At 36.5% G+C, this 20,207-nt stretch overlaps 1 protein-coding gene across 1 annotated transcript; it reads left to right on the top strand.

Moving 5' to 3' along the window:
• Positions 1–1,112: 1,112 nt before the first annotated feature.
• On the top strand, positions 1,113–20,198 carry LOC140342936 (cytochrome P450 2G1-like). The gene is made up of 10 exons (XM_072429309.1): positions 1,113–1,268; positions 2,997–3,203; positions 7,088–7,250; positions 10,432–10,581; positions 14,181–14,341; positions 16,520–16,696; positions 18,170–18,305; positions 18,571–18,758; positions 18,994–19,135; positions 19,786–20,198. The coding sequence occupies exons 1-10, from the start codon at positions 1,218–1,220 to the stop codon at positions 19,971–19,973; spliced, it is 1,563 nt and encodes a 520-aa protein (XP_072285410.1). The 5' UTR covers positions 1,113–1,217; the 3' UTR covers positions 19,974–20,198.
• The last annotated feature ends 9 nt before the right edge of the window (positions 20,199–20,207 follow it).

Below are 20,207 nucleotides of genomic sequence, written 5' to 3'. Positions count from 1 at the left end.
CTACGTATTATGATAATAACATGACAATATTTAAAGGAGAACTAAACTAAAACTCCCCTGGATCCCTATGGAGCTTTCCTGAATTGGGTCCCGTGCCGCCCGGTTATCTGTCTTCCTCTACAGCAGGCATTGCCATCTTCTTTCCTCTTCTTCTTGCTTCTGCCTATATCACACAATCTCACACTGTGCAGGTGGGTGATCGGGTGACGTGCCCTGCAGTAATTGCGAAAAAAGTGCAAATCCTACGGTGCATGTGTGAGATTGGCAATTTTGATTCCCCATAAAAGAAAAGTCTTCTTCTGCTCATGCCCCCGAGATTGGGTATACACAGAAGGAGCAGTCAGAACCCTCCTGGAATGCGAGCTTTAACCCCCACCAAAAAAAAAGAAGGTAATTTTTAACTTAAAGGAAAAGTTTTAGTTTAGATCCGTGTTATCTAAGGTTTTTTTTTTTTTTCAAAAAAACAAGTACCGTGTGCTTGGGGAATGTATGACCCATTTAAAGCTGTTAACCCTAATTAACACCCATCTTATAGGACTTCACAAAAACCACAAGGACTAGGTATACAGATCTAGACATCTCACCTGGGAAGATAACGTTTGTCCACCTTATCTTATAAGATGTCCTTCATTCCTTGAGTCTGGCTTTTTAGTAATTTTTCTGCCCAAAAAATTACATTCATGTATTTGTCTTTACAATGTGAAGGGTATTGACCACAAGGAATATTACAATATTAAAATCAGTTGTATTAGGAGATTTTTACCAGGTATGGTAAAGAATGTGGTATCCTTGTTTATTTCGTTTTTGTTTTCATATAAACTGAGAACATAATATGTGAGATGAACATCATTTATAAAATATTAAATATATTTTAAATATTAGTTTTTTGTATCTAGTTCAAGACAGAAGAAATGATTATGAAATGTTGCACTGGGTAATGTTTAAAAGAAATATTTACTGATTAAATAAGCACCTCTTATACCTTATTTTTCACTGATGAGTGCCAATCTTGAGGAATGCATTATCTGATGGGATATTGTTCACATAATCTGTAATCTAAATCTAAGTTTATATATGGAGAAAACTTGCTGCCCCAAGTGAAGCACCCTTTTATTTTTTTTTTTGGTGTAGGCAGTGTGTAGGCGTTACTATTGGAGGTAAGATTACATTTATGCACACAGAGTTATTTGGATTAACAAAACAGCAAGAACTGTTGGATGTGTCTTCTCACTCCAGACTCTGAAGTCAGACTGAATCCTATTTATGTGGTAAGAAGCATTGATTAACCGTGTTTGGATACCTGATAAAAGTGAAAAGGCAAACATTCCCTTGTGGAAAACGTTTCAGGTTTGTTTTTTTAGTAGCAGTAATTAATTTTCCACCAGAGAATGTTTGCTGAATGTTTGACTGTTTTATAATACGACTGCCCAATTGCCATACCAGTAGCTAAGCATTGTATCTTTTTTAACCAATATGTACATTTAATTGCTGCTTTTAGATTGTATTTTCTGATCAAGACTGTGCTTTGTTCTTGACAAAAAAGGGATTGCTGTGCGACTGTTATGGGATATAAATATCAGGAATTAAAGCGCCCAAAATCCACTTTGCTTTGCTTGAAGTTGACACTCTTGGTTTAGTATTTGCTGATAGCTGGTCCACATTTTTTTTTAACCTTAACAGTGTTCTATTTCAAATGTCACATTTTGCAAAATACATCTCTCTAGACCAAGTCTGTACAGAGATTATGTCAAAGTGCCAAATAGACGAGATCCACAAGCAGTTTAACCCACCAAAAGTTTGAACTATGAGAAACCAATACTTTCCCAAGTCTGTAACTTGCTTTGGCAGGAATTAACAGTGACCAAAATCTGTATTACTGGATAATTTAAAAAGGGTTTAAACAGTGCACTTGGTAGCATCTTAGCTTAATATTAATTATAATACTGTAATTAATACTTCATTCCATCTTCAGTGTTTTCTGAGGTCATATTACAAAACGTTAAAAGGACCAGAAGGCAGGCAAGTTCTGTTTATTAAAGGTTTGAACATGGTTCTGCTTTTCATAAAGACAAATCTTTGTGGGAGAGGATCCAGACCAACAGTAATCATGAGAACTACACATGACCTGGGAACACCTTTTACCTTGTGACTGTGAATGTACAAACATGACAGTAAAAATGTACAAGAGTTCTATAGGGTGTGCTGTTTATTTTTTATGAGTGGATATGAGGAAAAAGGCTGTTATTTAGCAATGAGATTTTAACAAGCCAATAGTGTTGGCTGTTGGGTCATGGTGATCGATGCATGGTGATGTGCATCAACATGTGCAGACATTCAGTATTAGGTGCATTTTAGCACACATTACAATTGTGTGACAGCATACATTAACCTGAATTTGGAAGTCTTTCCATTCATTCCCAATGCATCAGGGAAAAATTCCAGTGATCAAACTGAACACGTTTAAGTAGAATTGTTCATGTAACAAATTTCAGGGGCATTTACGATTCTGCATAGCATGGAAAACCACTTTCTGCTGCTGAATCAGTTTCAGTTTACAAGGTTGGAAATGCACTATTTATCCCTCAAGGATTGATCATAAGCAACATCTGTCTACAGCTGTACATTGAAATCATTTGGCAGAGACTTTCATGTGGGATAAACAGCTTAATGAATAACATACAATTCTAAGAAGACATATCTTATGATGGCCTTATACTGAACGATAACTGTATGACCAGATAAATGATCAAAATCTTCCAGATACTAATCACTAACTTAGGGTTATTTATTTTCTGTAATAGTACATTTTGCTTGATGAACTTTGCCATAGATAGAAAAAATGTAACATAGTTGAAAGTAAGAACCACGCCAACCGATGGCTGAAAGTGTTTGTATTAGTATTTCATTAAGTACAGACAAGGCAATTTGTGCCAAGAGAGAAAATTGTCTAACCAGTTACCTATTAACCATCATTTAACACTATTATGTTCCTCTAGAGGATTTGGGACATTCTGTTTTCATACAAGATGGACATCACATGGATAAGCACTGTGATCTTGGCTTTTTTCATCTCCTGTGTCATCTTCTCATTATGGAATCCCTTGTATCGGAGACGTAACCTTCCACCAGGACCAACACCACTCCCCATCGTTGGCAATGTCCTACAGATAAAAAAAGGGGAACTTGTCAAATCCCTAATGGAGGTCAGTTTTAATTGTAAAATCATCTAGAAAGCTTTATTTTTTTTATATGACTGATTTCTTAGATAGAGAGGCACTGGGAGATACAGAGTGATTTACTAAATGAGTTAGGTAGAGGGAATTTTCACTCTGGAAGGGATAGTAATAAATAAGTCATTTAGCTTAGTGAAGGTGATGATAATTTTGCAAAGCATAATTAAAGCAGACCTAAACTCAGAGTTTTTTACTTTACATTAAAGGGTAGACAACCCTTTTATGTGCAATGATTAACCCCCTTAGAGGTCTGGTTCTGTTCATATTTTAATGCAAAAAGCGGTACAATTTTTTGCATGGAAATTCATTTTATATTGTAGGCCTATATTATTTAGGCATTACGCACTAAAATATCTCCAATAGTTAATTAATTTAATAATAAACTTAAAAAAAAACACAAAAACTGTACAGCAGCATCAATAAAAAAAAATGTAGATCTAGCACATAGTAAGATCAGCAATAATTTTTACTCATCTACGTCACCGGATCGTGTGCCTGTGCAGTGCAGATGCAGGAAGGGAAGAACCCAGAAGAAGGGAGAAAAAGATATCGGCGCCCAGTGCTAGATGAATACCGGGACAATGAGGGACCTAAACGAGGATGCCTCCCGATTGATAGACTAATCTCCAGAATTAAAGGTAAGTGTTTTTTTTTTTGGTTTACTTTTGCTTTAATCATGTGCAAACAAATGTGGAAAACTTTCACTTGTATATGATTAGAAAGAACTCAGCAGAGTTGCAACTTCACTAAGCTAAAGCAAATTACCTCTTGCAGAGTGATAATTCACTTGGCTAGAAGTAGTTAATAAACCTTGTTCTTGTCTGATTTCATAAACATACTGCTCAAAAAATAAAGGGAGCACTGAAATAACATATTTGGTCTTGAAGACCCAAATGTTCAAGTTGAAATCATTATTCTTATGTGTACTTCATTAGAAACAACTTATATAAAAAGTACTAATGAAAACCAAAATCATGAACTCACTAAAGGTGCGTACACACTTCCAATTTTTATCGTTCCAATCGAACGACGAACGATCGATTGGGCAAAAAATCGTTCGTAAAAAAGTAACCAACGACGCCGACGAACGAGGAAAGTCGCTGGAAACGAACGACCGGACCGACGGATCGGATTGGACGACGATCGTTGAACATCGTTCGTGTGTACGGTCGTTCGTTGATCGTCCATGTTCAGAGCATGCGTGATGAACGAACGTCCGTTCACTTTCCTGTCGTGCACATAGTTCCCCTATCGCTCAAACGATCGTATCTATTGTGTGTACAATATCTACGAACGATCGTGTCGTTAACTCTATGTGCAGGCTCGGTGCTATACGATCGTTCGTATATATCGTGCATGAACGTTCGTCGTTCGTTTTCCAACGATAATAATTGGAAGTGTGTACGTAGCTTAAGAGCTGCATTCAAATTCACACCCAAAATCAAAGTAAACAAAATTAAACTTATCTCACGAACTCGTAATGTGAAACATTTGCTGCTCCATTTCCCAGCCAGCAAGGTCTCAAACTTATTCATAGTAAGAGAATAACCCCATGCTGTTTTTTAAGACTTTAGGTTTTACAAATCCCTACAAACTGCTGCACACGCATTTGCAAAGATATGTAAAATCCTGTTTAAGCATTTACAAGCATTTCCTACTCAAGTTTTTAGAGTCTATGGTCTAAAAGAGTAAAAATGCCTCTAGAGCAAATCTGAGCTAACCTGGCAATCATGAATTTTGATGAGCAAATTTGAAGGACAAAAAAAAAAAAAAAAAATGGAATAAAAAAGTGAGAACTAAAGGGTGAACAAACTAATAAAAAAAAGGAATAAACTGGTGGACGATAACTTCATAAGACCCCTTGGAGGATCGTCATTTAGCTGTTTTACTGCATTGCAAAAACAAATCACAGATGATATAAACAGTGTCTACAAAAAAAGTTTGTAGAAAAGGTTTAACACTCTTGTTCTGCAACAAGATAGATTATCGGCCTGAACAATTACACCATCATTATCAAACCTACTTTTGATTGAATAAATGAGAAAAGTGTCCAAAATCTCAATGTAAATGTTGCCATCTTTCCAGGTCCTTTACGTGACATGTATATTATTAATGAGTAAAGAAGTTTGCTTTAGTTTAATTTTACCAGTCATCCTTACATGTTTCATTGGAATGATGCCCGACAAAAATTCCTGCAGCATCTCCTTGGCCAGTGCAGATTTAACCCTGAATATTATTTTCATCCAATCCTCCACAGTCAATGACTGCTTCTTTTTAACTCACTATAACCTTGTGGTCTTATGTTTGGCTTTTCTCTAGTTTAAACTTACAGTTCAGTAAAAGGTTTCCCCTACTTCGTCTAAACAAAAAGAAATGTGCCATTATTACCAATAATGTCACTTATTTTTTAGATGTATGTTTTACAATGCCAGTAACAAAAGTAAAAAAAATGCCACATACCTTTACAGATGGAAATCCATCGATCCCTCTGTGATCCTAGTTGAGTTGGTCCTGCACCGTTCTTTGTCCTCCTTTTTCCTCTTCTTCCTGGTTCTTATGCTGACATCACCTGGTCTCACAAGCATGAGATCGGGTGATGCACTTCCGGAAAATGTGTACAAAAAGAGGTGAGCCCCTTCTGCAGAAGGGAAAGGCCTTCCTCTAAAAATGTAAAAAAAAAATTGTAATTAAAACTAAACATATTTTTTACCTTATAGAAAAGGGTTATCTTTAATATATATTAAATGTTTATGCACACATATGGTGATTGATGTTAAGGAAAATCAAAAGCTCACATTAAAGTTTTAAAAGGGTAACTTAGAAGAGAAAGTTAAAGGGTAGCAATAGAAAAACAAAATATCAACATTCATGGAGACCCTCATTGCAGTGTAAAATAGCATTTTTCAAACAGGGTTCAGAGGTTGCTAGGGAACTTTAGGCAATGATAAATTTGTGGCTCTTATTTAAGTTTAACTGATAACAATCATCTTTTTGTAGTAATCTCCCCAATTGCCATCAATGTCCACCACACTATATAGTGTTAATATAGTGATTATAGAAGGGGTTCCCTGAAGAACTTAAAGTTATTCCAAGGGGTTCCCTTAAATTAAAAAGAAACACTGGTATAGAACAGAGGTCCATGGCCCACAAATGGCCCCCAGCCGTCTGACAGGTGGGCCATGGCTTTGGCTGGCGCACCTACCAGCAGGGTCAGGAGAAGGACATCATTTTGGGGGGGGGGGGGGGGGGCAACAGCCACAAACTACACTGCTACAAACTAACCAACTGACTCTTTGACTACAGCACATGGGCTCAAAAATGGTGCAAAGCACTGTTTGCTTTCCTAGTTTTCTCTAATGGCTGCTGCAAACTAATCCAGACTATCGATCTCTGTAGAACAGTAGCTCAAATGGTTTTCACTGGCAACTTGCAAGACTTGCTGTATGCATTTTTTCCTCCTTATCAATTCCTGCTGCAAGTTCTCCCTCTACCTAGCACAGTAAAACAAAATGCAGCTTTGTGCTCCTGTGCTATAGAGGGCTGCAGTGATATTAGCCCTTTGAACAGGAAGGCATGACAAAATGGTCATCTGTGTTTGGTTGATATTTCCCACATATATTGGCATTTCAAGACTCTGATCAGATATTTAAATTCTAAATTTCCTCCAAGTGACCTCACCTCTAGTGAAAACCAATAAATGACGAGTTAAATATGGTAGCAAAAAACATGTCACTAGGTTTTTGTGTTTGATGCTTATTAGTGTGTTAATGTGAATTTTAAATTTTTAAATCTTTTTTATTATTTTCTTTTATCATATCAACCAAAAATTAATAAAAATTCATATACTGCTTAAGTTTGCAGAGAAATATGGACCAGTATATACTCTTTATTTTGGCCATCATCCTATTGTTGTCCTAACTGGTTTTGAAACTGTAAAAGAAGCATTGTTGGATCAACCAGAGGAATTTAGTGGACGTGGAAGGTTTCCAACTTTTGACAATTTTGTCAACGGATTTGGTAAGTTTATTTCAAAGTAAGTCATATGTCTACATGGCTTAGTCCAGCAGTCGCCAACCATTGGTCGCCTAGAAAATTTTAGTGGTCTACGGCTCTGGTCATTTTTCTCCCCAGTGGGGTCAGGAGAAGGACCCTTCTGGAGGGGCTCACCCCTCAAAGCCGCGGACCTTGTCCCCGGTGTCCAACTCAGAGCTGTTGGCGGGTTGCGTCTCTGGATGGGAGGGTGGGCAGGTTCTGGCACCATGATGTCACTCTGGGGGAAGTTTCTTCCCCTTTGAGTGACAAACGGCTCTCAGCGCATGCGCAGTCTGGAGTCTGTAAATTAAGTGGTTCATGAGGTCCAAAAGGTTGGCGACCACTGGCGCTGTCTATATCTGAAGTGGAACCTCCAATAATGTTTTAAATCTTCTTAATTATATTACTACTAAGGCAATGCATTGGTCCATTTTTGAAGAAATCACCTATTGGAGAAATACATTGAAGTCTCCCTGGGAAACTGAAAAAATGCTGTTTTTAAGTGCATCTAAGCCCAAAGAACTGAATATATTTTATCTTGAATGCAATGTATTTTCTTCTTTCTTTTTTTTCATTTTTTTCCTTGTGATTCTGATAGTAACCCATTTCTAGTTCTAGGATGACAACACTCACTCAATGTACTGTATCTGTTAAACGCAGCTTTATCACCCTACGCTGCACTCATAATGGAAATTATATCCCCTATCAATGCATATAGATATTCAATTAAAGAAGGTTCATGCACAAATAATAGCTAGTCATTCAAACCGTTTAATTAAGAAAACAAGGTAAGACAAAGTACACAACAATATTGTCAGATATTTAAACACATAGGAACTTCAATCAATGTTACATATATCGCATAAACATAAAGTTATTAGTAGTAACCCCTGTAATAATCTAGTAACTAAGTAATACACAATACATCAAATAACATAGAATGCAATTCAAGAATGTGTAATAGCTACCTGTATGGATGTTGATGGGTACTCCATGAGCCTGATTCCCTAAGAGCTCCCATCATTCCCTTTTTTTTTTTTTTGTTATATTCCAGCTCCCCTTTTTATATAGTTAAGTCCTATTAGGTAACATTGGGACTCCTTGATTGGTTAGTGGGTGTGTTCAGTACGCTGACCATCAGTTGGCACACACCCCACTAGATTGGGATTGGTTAATGTAGTTTGATGGACCTCCCAACTAAATTTGATATAAACATCTCCAGCTGGAATCTATGTTTAGGGGTCTATAAATGTCCAGCTGGGTCATCACCCCAGTCCATCTGTTCACTTACACCTCCATCTCCTGTTTCCTCAATTGAATGGACTTATTGCCCTTTGAAGGCCATATTGGTGGTCTGTTTGTTCTGGGAAAATAGGTCTTGTCTCCTGGCAGCTGTTGTATCACTTGTGTGTTACTCTGTGAAGTCCTACACTTGGAGACCCCATAGGAAGCCCCTATGGCCAGATCAAGATAACACAGGTTTCATGTTAAAACACAACATTTCTGTACTGTATTGTTTCATGCTAGTTAGATACAGTCTAATTATTAAGACCCACACATACCTAGTCATACATCTATGAATACATCTATATATTTATACACATATATATACCTCTATATACATTTACATATTCATAAACAATCTTGAGGTGCAACATATATATATTAAAGAACATTATATATGAGATGCATTGTGAGGTTATTAAAAAAATCACATAGTTATAGTGATAAGGTTATGAATGTTAGAAAACATAACTTACATTAACCCAGATAGGGAGTATTATAGAGTAGGTGAATTATGTTGGATGGAGATACTTATATAATAAAATAATAAACAACAATTAATGTATATACGCTAAATCATTGCTATAATAATATATTTTATTAATCTTAAATATAAAGAAATGGAAAGGAAAAAGGGGTTATCTGGTCCCAGTAGTATATCAAAGAAGGAGGAGTGAGGGTGGCCTCTCCGTGGCCCACCCATCAGGTGTAGTGATTAGTAGAAAGATCCCACAATAAGAGTCAAAAATGAATAGTGGCGAATAAGTTGCTAGATCATATACTATATGAAAAACTAAAAAAATACCAGGAAAAGTAAGGTTTTTAAGGCAAATTGTTACAGTTGTATACTGTGAAGTATTGCAGTACAATAAGCTCATACAGTTTGGTATGACCTCGAACTTGAGTTTTAGTCAATACCAATTAGGCCCTGGAGGGGCACTAGACATTCAACTTCTGAACAAAATCAACAAATACTTAATACTTGTATCTTATATGCGAATCAGAAAACCCGACGCGTTTTGCTCGGTAGGGGCTTCTTCAGGGGTATTCTACGTGAAACACAGGTGTACAGAAGTTTATTTGCAGTGTCTATATATATATATAGTAGAGAAATATACCTATTCAGTCCATTAATTAACCTTATTAGTAAATATATAATCAAACAAGAGAGAAGGGTGTATATATATATATATATATATATATATATATATGTATATATATATACATATTCATCAAAGAATAATGAATACTAATCATCATTGCACAAGACAAACAATTATAGTGTCAACACAATTGTAACAACTGTAACAATTTGCCTTAAAAACCCTACTTTTCCTGGTATTTTTTCATGTTGATAATCTTAGGGTTGGCAACTGGGCTAGAATTTAAGCCTATAACTTTCTGAACATCTGAGCATTCACCAGATAGAGATACAATTGTTTGCTTTTTTATATAAAGAACGAATATGAGCTGATACATTGTAATGTGTAACCGGTATTACCTGTTAGAATTAGGGATGTCTGTATTAAGATGGGGAGTATTAACTGATACTATAAACAGGCATGTTATTTATTATTACTATTAAGTAACATGGAGCATGATGTAAAGACTGCATAGTGGTACAAGAAATGCAGGCTGTGCTGTCCAAAAGTTCTGCCTCATCAAGATGAAACATGAATGAACATATGAATCAGAGTACTCCTGAGGTGAGTATATCTTCACAAAGTAGGAAAAAAGCATGTATGCATGCCCAGTTGTTGGAGAGGGCAAAATGGGGGTCAAACATTTTGACCAAAGAATACAAATCTTTTCAGATGCTATGGGTCATTGCATTTTGCATATGAAAATTGCAGCTTTCACTCCTTGGACTGTTGTTTTGCAGGAATTGTCTTTGGCAATGGAGACCAATGGAAGGATTTGCGCAGGTTTTCACTTACCATACTCAGAAACTTTGGGATGGGAAAGAAATCGATTGAGGAGAGGATTCAAGAAGAGGCTGGGTTTTTGGTGGCAGAAATTAAAACTTTTAAAGGTACTGCTTTTGTGTGAGATAAAATATGAAAATACATGCAATGCAAAAAATCAATAATTATGTTATACAAGGAAAAAAAAAGGATAGATGTATCTAAAAAAGGCTCATCTAAATGTCTGAAGAAAGAGCTGTTCTTGTTTCCTGGAACAAACAATCCAACATCCATAAAACTATAATTGGAATGGCTAGCTAAAATGCAAAACACCTAAAAATAACAATCCAACAGTTGTTTTCTAGAAAATGAGATGTTGGCCACCTGCTTTTTTAAGGAACCCTACATAGGCAACACATAACAAGGGTTATCGTCAGGGTCTCCTTAGGCAGGTAAAATGGAATCACCCAAGAAATGAAGTAAACGGGACACCTTGACTTCATCAGGGCACCCTGCATAGGGGAGATTGGCTGGGAGCCTTAAGCTACGTACACACTTCCAATTATTATCGTCGGAAAACGAACGACGAACGTTCCTGCACGATATATATGAACGATCGTATAGCACCGATCCTGCACATAGAGGTAACGACACGATCGTTCGTAGATATTGTACACAGAATAGATACGATCGTTTAAGCGATAGAGGAACTGTGTGCACGACAGGAAAGTGAACGGACGTTCGTTCATCACGCATGCTCAGACCATGGACGATCAACGAACGACCGTACACACGAACGATGTTCAACGATCGTCGTCCAATCCGATCCGCCGGTCCGGTCGTTCGTTTCCAACAACTTTCCTCGTTCGTCGGCGTCGTTGGTTACTTTTTTACGAATGATTTTTTGCAAAATCGATCGTTCGTCGTTCGATTGGAACGATAAAAATTGGAAGTGTGTACGCACCTTTAGAGACCACTGCGCTCATCACTGCTGGGTGTCATTGGGTCATGGACCTCTGGGTCACCTTACCAGAGGAAGGACGGAGAGGCTTTGGTGTGGAAACAGGCAGTTAGAAGGAGGGCAGAGCTGGAGGCAGGCAAGTGTAGACCAAGGTCCAGGAAATCAGTAGGCAAAGTATAATATGGGTCCAAGAGAAAGGGCAGGCAACAGGCAAAGTGTATTCTGGGTTCAGGCAAAAGTCAGATCAGAATAGCAATATAGCACAAACACAGAATAGGAAGGTAGCTGGTGCAACTTCACAGCACCAGCCACCATTACTGCTAAGGCTAAAATAGTTCTAGTCAATATGTTTAAGAAGCAACTTTCTTTTCTAAAGACTACTGGAGCATCATGCTAAAGGCAACATACGTGTAAAACAATTGACTGGCTTCTTGAACATTGTTCATTTGCTCACCAGCAATGCTGTTTGAAGGGAAAACAAGTGTAATTTCTTCACCTGTGATAATGACGGTGGCTGGGATGGAGTAGAAGTCTCACATAAACCACCATTCATTCTCAGAATGAAAGGTGATGTATGATAGAGGTATTTTAGGATCAAAAGACTGCAAAAGTTTTCATTACAAAATAAAGAATTGGCCACGAAGGGAAGCTTCCAACAAGGAAACTGGTTTCTAAGGATTTGTGCTTAAGGACAAAATAAAAAATGATCTGGACTCTAGCAGGGTCCAAAATTATTTAAATTCAACCTAAAGGCTAAAACAACACACATGAGATCCCGTTGTGTCATAATTCATTCTCAAAAAGCGATGTGTAAAAAACTAAGTACCCTACATGGTTCAATAGCTTGTAGAAGCATCTTTAGCTACAATAATCTAATTTTTAAAGTAATAGTTTTTGTAGGATTCATCAGTCTCTCATAACTTTGTGGAGAAATTTTGACCCACTCTTGCTTCAGTTCATTAAGATTTTCAGGCATACTGTTCTTTAAAGTTCCTGTCAGAGTATTTAATCAGAATGATGTACAGTCTTTGATTGGGCCATTGCACACCTTGAATGTTTTCAGCTATTCCACTGTAAATTTTGCTGGTGTATTTGGGATCACTGTCCCATTGGATGACCTAGTTTTGTCCAATCTTTAGCACAGATGGCTTTGCATTTGACTGTAGAATACTGTAGTAGCCAGATGAGTTTGTGGTTGACTCAGTGAAGTTAGCCAGGTCCTTTGGTTGCAAAGCAAGTCCCAAATTGACATCCTCCAACATCATGCTTGGCAGTTCGTGTGAGGAGTTTGTGATGATAAGTTGTATTTGCTTTTTTCCAGTACATCAGGGAATTGTTATAGAAGTTTTGTGGTTTGTTCATATGGAGCTTTGCAAACCTAAACTGTGTTGCAATGTTCTTGCCATGTACTGCCAAAATATCTGCCCTTATAGAGGTGGTTACACTTGTTAATTATCAAATAGTTATTCAAATGCAACTGATCCGCAACACCTGGCTACCACCTATTCTCTAAATCCCTATGGGAGTGGTAAGAGTGTACTTAAATGTTCAGACAGATTCTTCGCTTTGTTAAGTAAACATTAGTGTATTGCCCAATCAAACACTTGATTAGATGCCACATGCCAATGCATATAAACAGAAGAAAGAACAAATGTTTACAGGAATTTAGAGTCATTCATTTGAAAAAAATGTATACAATTGCTGTTTTAAAATTACATAATGTCACACTAACAACCAAACAAACATAAAAATCGAGGCATTGTTTCAGGCAGCTAGCAATTACCAGACCAGAAAAATAGAGTGGGCAACAAAAAGTTGCAATAAGCACAAGTAAGGCAAGCATGACACTACAATGGACTGGGGTCTGGGAAGCTGTATAGGACTAGGCAGGGTGCGCAACCTTTCCTTGTTTAGAAAAAACTGTCATTTTCTTAATCATACACAGTGAAGTGAAGTGATGGGCTTCAAGCTTTAATAAATCAGGCCCAATGTGAGAACTGGCTTCAGCCAGCCTGTGGTCCAAAGATGACCATCAAATTCTCATAAGGTCAATAATGGACACAACTAGTTTTATACCTCTCAACTGTCCCTAATTTGGAAGGACCGCTCCTTATCCTGATCCAAGTCCCCCTGTCCTTTATTTCTCTTCAGCTGTTCCCCTCTAGCTTGATGCAGGGGTAAGGGGGTTCTAACAACAAGATCTTGGGGAGTATTGGGTACACAAAGTTATAAGGCGAGATACTGCAGCACAGTGCTAGAAGCATCTTATTAAAAAGGATTTGGGCTTCTTCACATGTCCTAGGATCTTGTTGATGTCACTATAACCTAGATATCCCAGTCAGAAGCTGGGAGGAAAGGTGATGATAATATTTTACATCACTCATATTAATGTTTTGGCAGGTATGGAAAGTGGGAGGCAGGGCAGATTTAAAATGCAGACTTCCATTTTTAGGTGCAAGAGCTTTATTGGGCACACTGTTGTGTTATCTAGATGGAAAACGGATGAAACCAGGTGATTAGCAGTAATAGGAACACATATTTGCATCTTCTTCTTTCCCTTTTACACAACCATCATGCAGCATCATGTACTCTGAGCAAAAAAAAAGGGAGGAGAGGAAGGTTACAAGCTAGGAAGACCCCAGACAGAGTATTGTATTAATAATCAAAAATAACACACTTATGCAGCAATAAAGGTATAAGAAAATGGGGTAAAGGTTGAAGTGTTTGAAACCCATACAATAACCAGATTTTTACATTTCCCTGCAGAAAAATCGATGGACCCCACAAACCTTCTACTTCAGGCTGTTTCCAATGTAATCTGCTCTGTAGTATTTGGAAACCGTTTTGAATATGATAATAGGAGCTTTGAACAATTGTTAACATTGTTTGGGGAAACTTTCAAAGATGTCAGCTCTTCTTGGGGACAGGTAGGTGACACTGGTACTACATGGTTTACTAAGAAACATTGGAAGAGTGTAGTAAGACAAACATGGTGATAGGATAACCAATCTGAATAACAATCTTAATAACAATAGGTCTACAACAAATCAGCAAAAGCCTAGAGAGATTTATTGAAGAAAATATAAAGCTCTACAGTTTTTCACACCAATATCCCAGCTATGTAACAAAACCAAAGAAGGACCATTAGGTTTGTTGGATATATAGTTGTAAATATAGCAGGTCAAGATGTCTGCTTTTTACTAGGTTACATTCCAGCTGCTGGAGTCTCTGAAAAAGGTGTACTGCTACAATAATTAAATGAAAATCATGAAGTTGTATATGATCATGAAAAACTGCTACCTCTTTTTTTCTAACTAAATCCAAAACTGAACAAGTCAAGTTCTTAAAGAAATCATGTTTATAAGTGAACAGACTTTTAAAAATTCAAAACCCATTTGTACTGATGTGCTGGTCTGTAGCTCTGCAGATGTGTAGCTTCTACTTTTAGTTTCCTGTAAACTGATTTTGGTCAACCAAATGCTTGCCATCTAATTCCTGTAACAAATAGTCTTTCCCTTCCTAACATAGAAAGAGGGATTCTGGATAATGTACTATAGTTCTTCTAACTTTTGGTGTCATTTGGTCACACCTGATTAACCCTCCTTCCAGCCAAATTCATAGGTGAAAGCAAACACAGTGTATGCTCATATTTGGTCCATGCAACAAATATTCTGTCCACCACTTTCTTACTTTTCCATGTTTGTGTTCACTTATGAACATAATTGCTTTTCAAATTTGCCTTGGTAAATTTGGGGTTAGAATTTATTTATCTATCGGGGACAATTATATCCGAAGTGCTAGTTTATTTTACACAGTTTCCCCATCATATTTAAATGGACATTGAAGGCCTTCTCACCAAAACACGTTCCATAATTTCCATAAAATCAAAATTTATTTTAACATTAAAACAAAGATTTTGTAATATAGATATGAGTGACAACAATGGTAATGTTTTAACCACACAAAAGTATATAAAATATAACATAACCATATAAATATACTCTTGAAGGATGATGTATATTACAATAATAACACATGGTAGGAGGACTGTGAATCTCCTCCAATATAACAATGCATCGGATAGTGCAAGCAAATAAAAGAGTGTGTGCAACCTTTGACATGCAAACAAGGAAAGACACAAATCTTTCGAAAGTGATTGGAAGCTGCCAGGTATGCAGGGCTCCTGAAGTATGCAGGGCTCCTGAGGATGACCACTTCCGATACTTTGGTAACATACTTTCCCAAAGGAGCCAGGAGCAGCAGTTAAAAAGTGTTGTAAAAGAGAGAGAGCTGATGGGCAGAGACTAATTTTTCAGCTAATCACAACTCAAGAATTTGCTATAATTGGCCTGATGTATTAAAGTTCTCCAAGGCTGGAGAAAACACTTTTATCAGTGAACCTGGAATAAATCTGGACCAGGATTGAAAACATTTGCTAACAAATAGCACATAACTTTTAAGATGTCCATTCCATGTTTGCTGAATTACTCAGGTTTACTGATGAAAGTGTATTGTCTCCAGCTTTGCAGAGCTTTAATAAAGCAGGCCCAATAGGAGAAAACATGGAAATATTCCCCAGCATATAGGTAGGTTAGACTGATGACTATTTCATCCTATATGCCTATATGTCAAAATTGGGACTGGATACATACTGCTTGTATTCATTTAAATATAAAGGATATATCTTGTTTTTTATTGTTTAAAAAAATTATGATTTTATGGAAATTATGGAATATGTGTTTTGTTGAAAAGGTGCCTCCAAAGTCTATTTAAATTTGATAGGGAAAAAATATTAGTTGGGATTTAACTAAAGGCTTGAAAGCAACTGTAGTATCTAATTTGAATAGTAGTCAGTGAGCCTGTTGCTATAATGTCCAGCAGGCAGCTGTCCTATTAGCTGGTAGTCATCAGGGACGTTCTGCCTCTGACAAATAACATCCAATCCTGAATCCACCCTCTCTATACCTTGAAATGCCCACTGTAAATGTTGCTCAATCTAGCTTATACAAGCTTTGCTTGATCCAAGCCCCAATCTAAAATGCAATAATAATCATGTCTAAATTTGAAAAATTTAAATTAATATTGTGTCTTTGTGTCTTATCCAGTTGTTGGACATGCTCCCAGAATTCATGAACTACATTCCAGGACCTCACCACAGAATAGTCAAGCATTTGAACAAATTGAAGGAATTCACCTTAGAAAGAGTGAAGAAGAACCAGGAAACATTCGATCCCAACTGTCCCAGAGATTTTATTGACTGTTTTATTCTAAAGCAGCTGAAAGTATGTCAGTTAACTACATCTAAATCAAAAAATGAAAGTTTGTCGAAATCTATGGGTCCCTATGTGGAATTTGGACTTGCTGCCTCATGTCCTTATCGGCACTGCACTCCCATCTAATGGGTGCCCATGCTAATTCTTGACATGGAAGAGTGACAACTAGTTTTGGTGGAATATCTCACTATTCGATTCAACAGCTATTCAATCAAATAGTGAAATATTGTTCAGGTGATTGAATGCCCAATTGGAACACCATTGAAATCAATAGTGGGAGAATTCGGGTTATTTTGAGGGACTGTTAAGGGCTGCAAGAGCAATCAGATTGCTCTTGCAGCCCTTTACTAGTTGTATGTGTTGAACTCTGCAGTTCCACTGTGATCCCCGGGGCACTAAAGGTAACGGCTACAATCATTGAGAAGATGCCCGGCACTAGAGGTCTCTGATTGTCTGGAAGCCTCCCGATTCAAAACCTCTAGTGTTCTAATATAAGTATCTCTTACTCTGTAACACACTTTCCAGCACAGTAATATGATACTTTTGTTACATTTTTCCCACAGTGGATAAAAGAAAAATTTAACAAATTTATCATAATATTCCTGTGCTAGAAAGTGTGTTACAGAGTAAGAGATAGTATGTCATTGTAGGATAACCAGTATAAAAAAAATTAGTTAAATCAACACAAACATTAATTTTTGTTTTTTTAACAGATTTTTTTTACATTTTTTTTTTATCCAAATTTCTGAGGTCGAATCTCATTTTGGTCGGGTCTATCCAAATTCAAACAACCATATATGGGTCGGATATAAGGACAACCCGAATTCGAACACCAACACTGGTGACAACCACCCCTCAAATGTGGAAGCCTTCATTCTTTACATCAGAGCCCTCATTTTATTTAATGTTACAGTCCCCCTACTTCACATCTGGACCCCTGCTTTTACATTCCCCATATAAGGGCCATGTAAAACATCAGACTCCCAGTTTTTATCATTGTTTCCCCGTTTACAGTCCTTTTCTTCATGTCAGAGTCCCTTTTCCCTAGAGTCCCTTTTCTTTCAAATATATTTTTTAACCTGATTGTAGTATGATTAAATCTTCCCATATACCAAAACCATGTAAGGAAAATAAATGGCAAACTGAGGTTTTGTAGAAACTAACACTTCAAGATAAGTTAATGAGTTATTCTACATGTTTCTTGTTGCTTTTGAACCTGCAAGTCCAAACATCAATAAACAGTTAAGGACACAGAAAGTTGTCATTTTAAGATGTGTTTATTTCTGAATAGACTTTCCTTAGTAATTTCTCTTCATTACATCTGTGCTTATCAGAACAGAAGAATTTCCTTTCTTCTTCACAAGGAAACCTTGTATTGGAAGTTACATGTTTGCAACAGGGTCACTTTCTATTTCTTTACATATACACACATTTTTCCTTTTCTGCACCAAGCAACTTAATACCATACTATTTTGTTTCTAGGAAAAGGACAATCCAAACTTTGATATGAACAACATGATAATGACAATACTTAACTTGTTCTTTGCTGGAACTGAGACAGTCAGCAGCACCCTGCGACATGGATTTCTCTTGCTTATAAGATATCCTGAAATACAAGGTAAATATTGGTGAGAAATGTGAAAGATCTTAAAAAAGAGTAAGGAGGTGCATTTGTCTAGTACCTAATTAAATTTCAGTTTTCAATAATCTAGAGCTGATAGAAAACGAAAATTTACTTTTGATCGGTTGCGCTCTATTTCTTTAACTACCAAAGAATATCTACTTATCTGTTTTTTGCTCTATCATTTATATTATATATATATATATATATATATATATATATATATATAATTTATTATATTATATTATGTTATCTTCCTCAGACAAAGTAATTGAAGAAATAGATCAGGTGATTGGACAAAATCGAATCCCAAACATTGAAGACCGGAACAAGATGCCGTATACGGATGCTGTAATCCATGAGATCCAGAGATTCAGTGATATTCTCCCATTTAATGTTCCACACAAGGTTATAAAAGATGTCAACTTCAAGGGATATACCATTCCTAAGGTAAAAAACTTTTTTACCACCGTGAAAATATTTTTGTGAAACTGTTCTTGATATAGTCAATTCTAGGTATTCTTGCAAATTAACATAAACATATTTTCAAACACTAAAATTGTTGAAAAAAAAGAATACCCTTTGTATTATATTTACCTTTTTTTGGTTTGTTGATGTTTTATATTTTAGAATTCATTAATCCATCTTCTTCTTTGTCATTTGTATGTTGTGTGTATATCCTTAGGGTACAGATGTCTATCCATTGCTATGTTCTGTTCTTCATGACCCCAAGAAGTTTATTACTCCGGATAAATTTAACCCCAATCATTTCCTGGACAGTAATGGTTGCTTTAAAAAGAGTGATGCCTTTATGCCATTCTCTGCAGGTACATTTACATGTTAACAAGTGCTTCTAAAAGTGTCAGACATCACAGTCTTTAAGGTCACAAAGCATTGGGTTTGAGTTATCAAACTTTAAGGCAGTTTACTTGCAAGAGATATGTCACCTAGATATGTGAACGCGGTAACCAACTTCAATAATTTAGGTATTATTCTTCTTACAAGTTAGACTCAGTAATAAACTATACTTATTCTAATACAGGCCACTGCTTAGAAGTCAGTGCTCCATTGCCACTTCCCACAATGTAATAGTCAAACAATTAGAAAAGTGTCTCTGCTCAGTTACTCTGGTCACCTCTGTTCACTAACCAGAACTCAATGGATTAATATAAAAAAAAATATAAGCAGTTCACTTTTTGGCAAAGTAAATCATCCCCTTGCATTGATATTTCCCTTAGCTTAGTGAATAAAATGAAGCTTTGCAGTTTTCAGACATCCAATCATGTGCAAGAAAGTTTTTCTTAACAATCCTCTCGTATGAGATGGGGTAATTTTCATCACATATAACAAATATTTTCTTTCTCTCTTTCTTTCTTTCATGACCTTAAAACAAAAAAAAACAACCACAAACATTTTTGGAGTGGTAAACGTGTATTAAATACATTAAAATGAGCAAAAAAATTTTTTTTTTTTTCAGGGAAGAGAGTTTGTCTCGGGGAAGGTCTGGCCCGTATGGAGCTGTTTCTTTTCCTAACAACTATCCTACAAAACTTCAAACTGACTTCTAAGACTAAATTTGTTGATGAAGACATCCAACCCAGAATGACAGGATTCGCCAATGTCCCCAAAGTTTATGAAATGTCTTTTATCCTTCGAGCACCATAGATTTTTACCTACCTCAAATGAGAAAATTACTTTTCTGATAGGTCAATTTTTCCCATTATACATATAACAAAGCTGACTACAAATTCTGCTTTCTCTTGCATCTCTATGCTTATAAATATTATTCCAGATTTTTTTTCCAATCCCCTCTTCAAATATTTACAATATAAAAGCATATAATTTACAATATATAATATATAAACTTAATAAAAGTTACTCTGTATGTGCTTCACTTGA

This window comes from Pyxicephalus adspersus, chromosome Z, assembly GCF_032062135.1.
Source record: "Pyxicephalus adspersus chromosome Z, UCB_Pads_2.0, whole genome shotgun sequence".
Taxonomy (NCBI): Eukaryota; Metazoa; Chordata; class Amphibia; order Anura; family Pyxicephalidae; genus Pyxicephalus; species Pyxicephalus adspersus.
This window is presented reverse-complemented; position numbering and strand designations above follow the sequence as displayed.

Bases quoted from the DNA above. Each gene is read 5' to 3' on its own strand.
- LOC140342936 (XM_072429309.1), top strand. From the start codon at position 1,218: ATGTGTCTTCTCACTCCAGACTCTGAAGTCAGACTGAATCCTATTTAT. The intron at 14,342-16,519 runs GTAGGTGACACT...TGTCTTATCCAG, and splicing joins TCAGCTCTTCTTGGGGACAG to TTGTTGGACATGCTCCCAGA. The intron at 18,759-18,993 runs GTAAAAAACTTT...GTATATCCTTAG, and splicing joins AGGGATATACCATTCCTAAG to GGTACAGATGTCTATCCATT.